Below are 9,148 nucleotides of genomic sequence, written 5' to 3'. Positions count from 1 at the left end.
AACCTCTCAGACTAGCAGGGAAGACAGACTCGTCATAGCTAAATAGAAGCCAAGGCACACTGTAACAAGGTGTGAAGCTATGTAAAGTCTTTTGCCCAGAGATGAAGGTCGCGGGACAGGAGAGGGAGGATATGTGTGGATGAGTGGAAGGGAAGAGGGCAGACAAAGAAGGGGCGGAAAGAACTTGCCCAGTGGAGGGGTAGGAGTCCCCGGTCTCACTGCCTGGGAAGGGGGAGTCTTCCCCACTCCCACGCTTATCCCATGCCCAGCCAGATCTTGGTTCTGATAGCCTGTAGCCAAGGAGACTGCCCTTCTAGTGACCTCCTGCCTGCCCAGAGAGATAGGAAGTGGTTTGCCTCTTCTGCAGTCTTACTGGCTCCCACCCACGCCTGCCGCTGAGCAGCCAAGGAAGGAAACACCTTCTCTTGAGAACAAGGGCCAGAAAAGGGGTCACCAGGGTGAAACTGGACAGACCTGTGTGCAAAGGCAGGGAAGAGAAGGGCCAGGGAAAGATCTGCCCAGGAGAATTCCTTCTGAGCCCCAACAAGGGGTGCTGAGTTGGCTTCTGGGATTGTGTTAAGGAAGACAGGGCAACAGCAGGATTGAGAGATGGAGGCATCCCGGCATCTGAGGGGATAAGGGGAGAAGGAGAGCTGAAGCAAGCAGGGGAAGGAGAGCACTGACAAGCCCATTTTACAGATTGGGAATGTAGAGTTTCAGCTTTAGGAGGGGGACAAGGGCACTCACATGGGGCTCCTCCTGGGGGCTTCGCCTGTCCTTCCCCCCACCCTGATCAGGCTGAAGCAGAGGGAATTCACAGATGTTGGGTGCCCCACTAAGTGTGCCAGGCGATACACTTTGCATACCTTTTCCATTCAATCCTCAGAGAACCCTGGGAGGAAGGTTCTTCTATGATTGTCTCTATTTTGCGGATGTGAAAGTAGAGGCCCAGAGAGGTGCCGAAGTGATGTGGCAAGGTCAGGGGGCCACAGAGCCTAAAAGGGCAGCAGTTTAAGAGGACATAGGAGGCCCCCTGGACGATGCTGCGGCCCCCACCCCCGTCTCACGGGTACACACCCGCGCAGTACACCCCGGTTCCCAGACTGTGGCGCCTGCCAGTGATCTCTGGAACCTGAGGAGGAAGAGGTCAGCTTCCGGATTGAGCACAGAAGCCCTTCCCATTTTACAGATGAGGAAACTGACCTCCGGAGAGGAACGTGACCTTCTCAAAGATTCCTTTTTTCCTAGGAAGGATTGTTAAATCCCTCCCTCAATGTCCCCTACTCAGTGACTCATCGGCCTCGCGGAGTTGTTCGGGGGTGGGAGTGCCTGTGTATCCCAGTTCCCCCTTGGAAATAGACTCTACTCCAGGATTGTCAGCCTCGGTATTCAGAGGGACATCACCCTGGCATGGCCCGGGGACCGCTCGCAGGGGCTGTCGCCGTGCCAAGGCCTCCCCACCTCTGCCCCAAAGTCCCTCCCAGGGAGGCGCTGTCGCAACCCGCGGGACGGGGGCAGGGAGACTGGACCCAGAGGCACTGGGGTAGGGCTCGGCGGGGCGGGCCCGGGCGGAGCGCCGGGCGCGGAGGGCGGAGGCGGCTCCGGCGCCCGCTCTGCCCGCCGCTGGGTCGGACCGCGCTGGCCTTCCTCGCCGCCGCGCCTTGGCCCCATGGACGCCCTGTGCGGTTCCGGGGAGCTCGGCTCCAAGTTCTGGGTAAGGCGCGGGGCTCCGGGGTCACTGCGCAGGGGTCGGGATTGGCCAGCTTCGCCCGGTCCTCGCCGCCTGCCTTCCCGCGGGGCCGCCAGGTATCCCGGGACGGAGCCCCTGAGAAGGCCTGGGCGCCCGGGAGGGGGCGGTGGGCGCGGGAGGGAGGTTGGCGGCGCCGCCGGGAGCTGGGTCCCACGCAGGGTCCGGGACCTGCCCTGCTCTTCCCTTCCCGGCTGCAGCACTGAGGAGCCCGGGAAAGTGAGGCACAGTGCGTGGCTGGGTGAGTCGGCTCCACCCCAGCCCCTCTGTCGGATGAGGAACGGGCGTTTCGCAATCAGCCGCGCGTTCGTGGTAGAGGGTCCTCCCTCAGCATCTGCCCCAGACTAGGACTCGGTTGCCCACCTGGATGCCCCAGGGCATCCAGAGCACCTGCTCAACCAGATGTTTTGGGAGGCTGGCTGTGCAGCGTCCCACCCTTCTTAGGAAGGTTTCCTGCCACTTTATTTTCTCTGGGTAGGGCTGAGGTCTGAGAGCAGGCCATCCTCACCACCCCGGACTCAGAAGGGAGAAGCAGACCCCGGTCTGCACACAGGTACAGGGTGTCGGATTCATGTAGTCCAACTCCCTTCGTTTACAGATGGAGAAAGGGAGGTCCAGAGAGAGGAAGAGACTTGCCGGAAGTTACCCAGTTCAATGAAGGCAGAGCTGAGATAGAAAAACAGGCTAGAGGCCAGGTGCAGTGGTTCATGCCGGTAATCCCACCCTTTGGGAGGCGGAGGTGGGAGGATCACTTCAGCCCAGGAGTTTTAGATTACAGTAAGCTGTGATCACATCACTGCACTGTGGCCTGGGCGAAAGAGCGAGACCCTGTCTATAAAAAAATAAATAAATAAGAAAAGAAAAGAAAATCAGGCAGGCTTTCTGTGACTCTCACTCCAAATCCCTTTCTAAAACAGGCTGCTTTTCAGCCTGCTGACTCCAGCCTCCAGCACAGTTCAGGTGAGTTAAGTGCATACAGCCCAGGAGCTTCCTTACCAGCTTTCAAACCTACTTGCCTCCATGAGGCAAGTGATCATGTGGTCTCCGTTTTACAGAGGGAGCTCAGATTAAAGGGGCTTCTCTGTGGTCATTCAAGGGGTGTCCAGGGCCTGTGAATCCCAATCTCTAAGTCTTTTTCCTATTTTAAGTATTTGTACGTATGTGCCCTGTGTGTGCGTGTGTGTGTGTGTACACACACACACAGGCATGTGAGGTGTTACCCAAGAGTTCGTGCTGTGCTGGTGTGTGCATAGGTGTATAAGTCTGGACCCCTGCTCTTGGGCTGTGTTTAGGATGGGCTGAAGGTGTTATATGGATTTTTTGAAACTTGGGGCAATGGAGGTTAAGAAAAAAGACTGTAAAAAGGTATCTTTGGGATTCTCTCTTTTTCTGTGGGTGACCCAAAGGTTAATCCGAGATGGTGCAACTTCTCTGCCACTGCCCTTCTTTCCCAGTCCCACAGGAACTTCATCTATTATTCAGCATTGATAGGCCACTTGCCGCCAAGGTCCAGAGGTTGTGCCTTTGCCTCACGGGCACACTTCCTTTCACTGCCCATGGGGCCAGGCTGGTATGGCCATGGCAGGTTTGTGGCGCCTGGAATGCCAAGCAGAAAATCAAGAGGGTAGTTGTGCCCAAACTTCAGGCACAAGGGCTCATTGTTCCTGGGTAGCCACCTGAACCCTGAGAGCTTAGGACTCCACAGAGACAGGTCTCCTGGAACCCGGAGTTGGGAAATTCAGGACTCCCTTTTTGTCCCATGTTCAGACATCCTCTGGGTCTACCTTAACATGGGATTGTGGAATCTAAGAAAGCGGGAGCTTGTGAGTTTGAAGCAGTGAGTCCAATCACTCAGGGTAGAGCTGGGGAAACTGAGGCCAAGGGAGTGAAGATCCCAGGACAATCAAAGACAGAGTGCGGGGCTGGGAAACAGGACCCCGGGGCTGTGGTTACAGCCTTTGGCATTGCCTGACTGTGCGCCTTTGAGCCTCTGGGCCCTCTGGTCCCCGCACTTCTCCCTGATGCTCATGAGCTATACACACCTCCTCTGAGGATGCAGGCTCCGTGGGAGTCCGTTCATCTACATTATGAAGCCCTCGTGAGATCTCTGCTTGGATACCTTAAATGGCAAACTGACCACCCCTCTTCCACCCCAATCTCTAAACATCTTTCACATTCTCTTCTGGCTCCTGAAACCTGTTGTAGGTCACACCCAGTGTGGCTGGTGACTGGGGGAGGAGTGTGGAGAGAGAAGGGAGGCTCCCAGCTCTACCTCTGAGGGAGTGACAGGGTTTGCACAGCTGAAAGGAGAGAGAGTCCACGCTGGAAGCTGGAACCTCTGCCACAGTCCAGTTTCAAAAAAGGCCTGGAGTTGGGGGCTGTTCATTTGTGATGTGCTGTGTTGCATCTCATTTGCATGGCATATTGTTCAGGCATAACTCCCTCTGAACCTTTACCTTAGGGGCCTGTGGGTGACCCACTTTGTGAGAAATGGTTCGGGGCAGCCCGGAAGTACTTGAACCAGGAGTGGAAATGCAAGGAGGGGGTGGGGTGTTCAGACCCCTCTGGGCTGCTCATTTAATCTACCAAGATGCTCAGTAGTTTATCCTTATAGCCTCAGTCTCTCCGCCAGTGGAATGGGAATTAAGCCACCCCCTACCCACCTCACAAGATTTTTCTGATCAAATGAGATAGGGAATGTGGGATGATTTTAAGAACTAAGAAGCTTTCTATGGGCGGCAAGTCCTGACATTCCCCAGAAGAGGGAGGAGAAAGAAAAATGGGGTTAGAAAGGAATGTCAGACGTGGGAAGACCTGCAGGGAAAGAGCTGGCAGGGCTGTTGGGCCAGTGGCTCCCATTTCAGCTGTTTGCTGGGGAGCTGGGGGCTGTTCCTGGCTCAATCTGAGGGTAGGAGACTGGAGAGAACCATGCCCTTGGGACATATGTATACACATCTGTGTACTCACACACCAGCTGCCAGGTGAACGATTTGTATGAATCCCTCTCTTTCTCACCTATATCGACTTTGAAGCAGGTTACCAACTTCCCTGAATGTGCCTTGGGAGTTTCTGTGGAAATAAATTCCAAAAGAGTGAACTGTGTAATTAAACCACCTCACTACTCAGGAGGCCAGAGGTGTCTCAGAACAAGGGAGGAGGTGGGGTCCCTTTGCTCTGCTGTGCTGGTCTCTGCCTGCAGGATTCCTCTCTGTTCTGAATCACAGAGGTTGGGGAGCACCCGGGTGGTGAAGGGAGTATGTGGAGGAAGGGCCTGGAGCTATTTACCCCCCAGGCAAACAGGCAGAATTAGCCTTGATCTGACGGCCCCAGGAAGCTTAGAAAACTGAAGATCCTGACCATGAAAGCCATCCAAAGATGGCACGGACTGCCTGAGAAGTAGTGAGCTCCCCGTCACTGGGGAGTATGTAAGGACATGGTTAGCGACTGCTTGGTGGGGATGCTGGAGAGAGGATTCAAGCCAGGAAAGAAGGTGGGGTCCTGAGAGTCTGTGACTGGGAAGAGGGAAGATGTGGCCAGTGGGGATTCATTAGTTCCTCCTCTGAGATTTCTGGACGACTCCTTCCCTAGGTCTCTTCCTGCTCTACATATGGAGCTTACTTAGAAGCAGCGCTTGGTAGAGACCTATGGGTCTCCCCTTGGTCAGGCCCACATAGGGAAGGTGACCTCATTGTTCCCTTAGCTGTTTACCCATCCTAGGGAGGGGCAGATCTCTGGTCCCTTGGAGGCTCAGCTCCCTGTGTCTCCTGCTCTGTTTTAGCTAGCCCCAATTCTGCTATTCACCAGCTGTGTGACTTTGGGCAAATGACTCACCTTCTCTGGACTCCAGCAGAACTGAGGTGGGCTCTGGGGCCTACTTCAGGTCTGGAGTTGCCCATTTTGGAAGGATGAGCCTTGGGCTTGGGGGCCAAGGTCATGCATGATTAAGGCCCTTCAAAGTTTAGAGCTCCTGGGTATCAGGGTCTCCTCTGCCTTCTAGTAGGCAGCCACCAAAATGTATGAGTAATGGGCAAGGCTCCTATGCCAATGTATTTTGACTCTCAAATGAAGACAGTGACCTGCACATCCATGGGGAAGCTGAGTGGGAGGCAGACACTCCTCCACTTAGCGGACACCATAGCTCACCCTCCCCTCAGGAACCCAGTCCTCCCTGCAAGGCCAGGGCTCCCGGGGCTGCTTTCCTCCATCTTAGCTGCTACACGCGAACCCCATGATGGGTGGCTTCGACCTCCGAGCTCTTGGCTTCTGGCTATGGTGTTTCATTGCTTGTGACCCCAGGCTGGTTTCTCCTCAATCCTGCTGTTCCCCCACGTCACCTGGGCCCGGGTCTCTAAGGGCCAGAGATATGGGGAAGGAAGTGAGTCAGGGAAATGGCATTCAAGAGGGAGCTTTGCCAAGCCTGCCTGTGGACCCCTAGACAGGGAAATGGTCTGGAAACACTGGGCAAGCTTCCAGGGAGGAAGGTCCTGGCAGGGACGACCAGCTGAGCCACCTTGGAGGTAGGGCCAGAGCACGCAGACTGTGTTCAGTCCTCCGCATTGGGGCAGGATCCCTGGGGAGTTGAGGGTGAAATGAGACCTGGTGTGCCATTGCTGGGGTGGCTGGGCCCCTCCCCTCCCCGATCTGAAGTTGTTTCTGTTTCTGGCACTGGGGTGCAGTGGGTGGGGCTGGCACGGGGCAGGATGGGAGAGCGAATGAGAGCCTAACTCCAGGCTTGGATTTCTCCTTTTTTTTTTTGAGATGGAGTCTCGCTCTGTCACCCAGGCTGGAGTGCAGTGGCACAATCCCGGCTCACTGCAACCTCCACCTCCCGGGTTCAAGCAATTCTCCTGCCTCAGCCTCCCAGGTAGCTGGGATTACAGGTGCATACCACCATGCCCGGCTAATTTTTCTATTTTTAGTAGAGACGGGGTTTCACCATGATGGGTAGGTTGGTCTCGAACTCCTAACCTCAAGTCATCTGCCCCCCTCAGCTTCCTAAATTGCTGGGATTACAGGCGTGAGCCACCGCGCCCAGACAGATTTCTCCTAACTGGATATTCTGGTTTCTAGCCAGGGACTCCCAGAACCCCAACTAGGCCACTACCCACATGTTAGCCACTCTGCCCCCTCAGCTCTGTGAGAAGAATTGCGCAAAGCAGGTGATATGAGAATGGGCTGCATGACTGAAAGGTGATCTTGTTCTATCCCCAGGGTGGGATACCATGCTGGAATCCCACCAGGTGTACAGGAAAGACTGTAATCCCGTGTGAAGGAGCTAGGACCTGGAACGAGACTTCCTGGGTCTAATTCCAGCATCAGCCCTGGATGTCAGCTGCCATGAGCGTGAAATGATCATCCTGGCCCACAGCAGGAGCTCAGTGAACCAAAGCCCCTTCCAGAAGCAGATTGGCCAGTTGAGCTTGTGAGCCATCCCTGCGTGGGGGCCAGCAGGCGCAGCACAACCAGTTTTCGTTTGTTTGTTTTGTTGTGTTTTGTTTTTGAAAAGGAGTCTGGCTCTGTCACCCTGGCTGGAGTACAGTGGCATGATCTCAGCTCACTGCAACCTCTGCCTCCCGGGTTCAAGCAATTATCCTGCCTCAGTCTCCTGAGTAGCTGGAATTACAGGCATGTGCCACCACGCCCAGATCATCTTTTTATATTTTTACTAGAGACAGGGTTTCACCATGTTGGCCAGGCTGGTCTCAAACTCCTGACCTCAGGGAACCCATCCACTTCCGCCTCCCAAAGTGCTGGGATTACAGCACAGGCAGTTTTTGACCCCTGCCCCCAGGCCTTCCAAAGGCTGAGTGAGAGTGAGTGGGGATCAGAGCGTGTCCTTGCTCTCTCCATGACTTCATTGCTGCTGAGTCAATGGTCTTGTCCGTCCATCTGTTCCCTGTCTGGGACTTCAGGAGCAGTCCTGCAGTGGTGGCTTCCCCCTCTACTACCACACAGGAATAAGGAAGTAATGACTCTTCTCATGACAGAGCCTGTCAACAGGCCTGGGGCCCCCAGGGCTTGGGAAGTCCCTGGCAAAGCTGGGGCAGAGGGCCCCAGTGTCCTCACCCCACCTACCGCCTGTATGAGTCCGCAGTGATTTCAGTTTCGATGACCTTGAAGTCTGCCATGAGGGAGGCCTCTGCCACGTGGTCCATTCTGGATGCCGGACCTTTCCCCTTATCAGCCCCATCCAGCTGTTTAATCGCTTTATTAAGGAAGCTGTTGTTGCTGTGGAAACTGTGTGGGTGACGGCGGGGGAGGGGGCTGTGGGCTCAGCTCGCACTTCCCAGCAGTGCTCTTCAGAGTGGGAATGAGAGGAGAGCCTTGAGAAGGGATCGTCCATCCTGCCCCGCAGGGATTCAGGGAGTGTGATGGGGTCCAGGGAACAACCTTCACTGGCCCTATCCTCACCTGCGTTTTACATATAACTGAGTTGGAGACCCTCCTGGGTGCCAAGAGCCGTGGCGTTGGTACCAGGGAGAGAACACGCTGTGTTCCTGGATAGGAAGCTGCAGAGGCTGGGGCTGGAGTTGGCTCCCTCCATTTATCTATTCATTTGTTTATTTATTCTTTTGTTCAATAGATGGTTATTGAGTACCTTCTCTGTGCCAGGCACTGCTCTAAACGGCAGGAAATACCATCAACTGCAGAATACAGAGCTAAAGAATCTGTCTTCGTGGAGCATATACTCTAGCGGAATGAGGCAGTAAAACAATAACTGTCATAAAGGCCAGGTGTGGTGGCTCATGCCTGTAATCCCAGCACTTTGGGAGGCCGAGGCAGGAGGATCACTTAACCCCAGGAGTCCCAGACCAACCTGGGCAACAAAGTGAGACCCCATCTCTATAAAACAACTTCAAAGATTATAAAATAAATGACTCACATATATAGTATGGTAGAAGGTGGCTAAGGGCTATGGGAAAATAGAACAGGCTAAGAGGAATGGGGAGCAGGGACAGGTTGGGGGTTTGGTAGTGAGTTATCGTTTTGATTAGTAAGGTCCAGGAGAAGGTGAGATCTGTGCAAAAACTCACAGGTGATGAGGGCATGAGACATGTGGATATCCAGGGATAGGGCTGTTGCCCCTGGCAGGAGTAGGCCTGGAGGGTTTGAGAAGCAACCTGGCAGCCAGTGGGGCTGGTGCAGCCAGAGAGAAGAGGTGGGGAGATGCGGTCGATTCTGGGTCTATCAGGGTGCACAAGGTGAAGGCCAAGTGCGGTGGCTCGTGCCTATAATCCCAGCATTTTGAGAGGCCGAAGCAGGAGGATCACTTGAGCCCAGAAGTTTGAGACCAGTCTGGGCAATATAGTGGGACCCCAACTCTACAAAAAAATAAAAAATTAGCTGGGCATGGTGGTACATGCCTGTAGTCCCAGCTACTCAGGAGGCTAAGGCAGGAGG

At 54.8% G+C, this 9,148-nt stretch overlaps 1 protein-coding gene across 2 annotated transcripts in view; it reads left to right on the top strand.

The window, feature by feature from the left end:
* The first annotated feature begins 1,327 nt into the window (after nucleotides 1–1,327).
* Nucleotides 1,328–9,148, top strand: part of ABCC3 (ATP binding cassette subfamily C member 3) — a 56,922-nt gene continuing 49,101 nt past the window's right edge. The window contains exon 1 of one of the 2 annotated variants that reach the window (XM_023204493.2): nucleotides 1,328–1,714. In XM_023204493.2, the coding sequence (XP_023060261.2) occupies nucleotides 1,411–1,714 (304 nt within the window). In that variant the 5' untranslated portion in view covers nucleotides 1,328–1,410. The remainder of the gene's footprint in view (nucleotides 1,715–9,148) is intronic. The other variant, XM_023204494.3, reaches the window with a different exon arrangement.

This window comes from Piliocolobus tephrosceles, chromosome 16, assembly GCF_002776525.5.
Source record: "Piliocolobus tephrosceles isolate RC106 chromosome 16, ASM277652v3, whole genome shotgun sequence".
Classification (NCBI taxonomy): Eukaryota; Metazoa; Chordata; class Mammalia; order Primates; family Cercopithecidae; genus Piliocolobus; species Piliocolobus tephrosceles.
The sequence above is the reverse complement of the archived record's forward strand: the minus strand, read 5'-3'. Positions and strand labels throughout refer to the sequence as shown.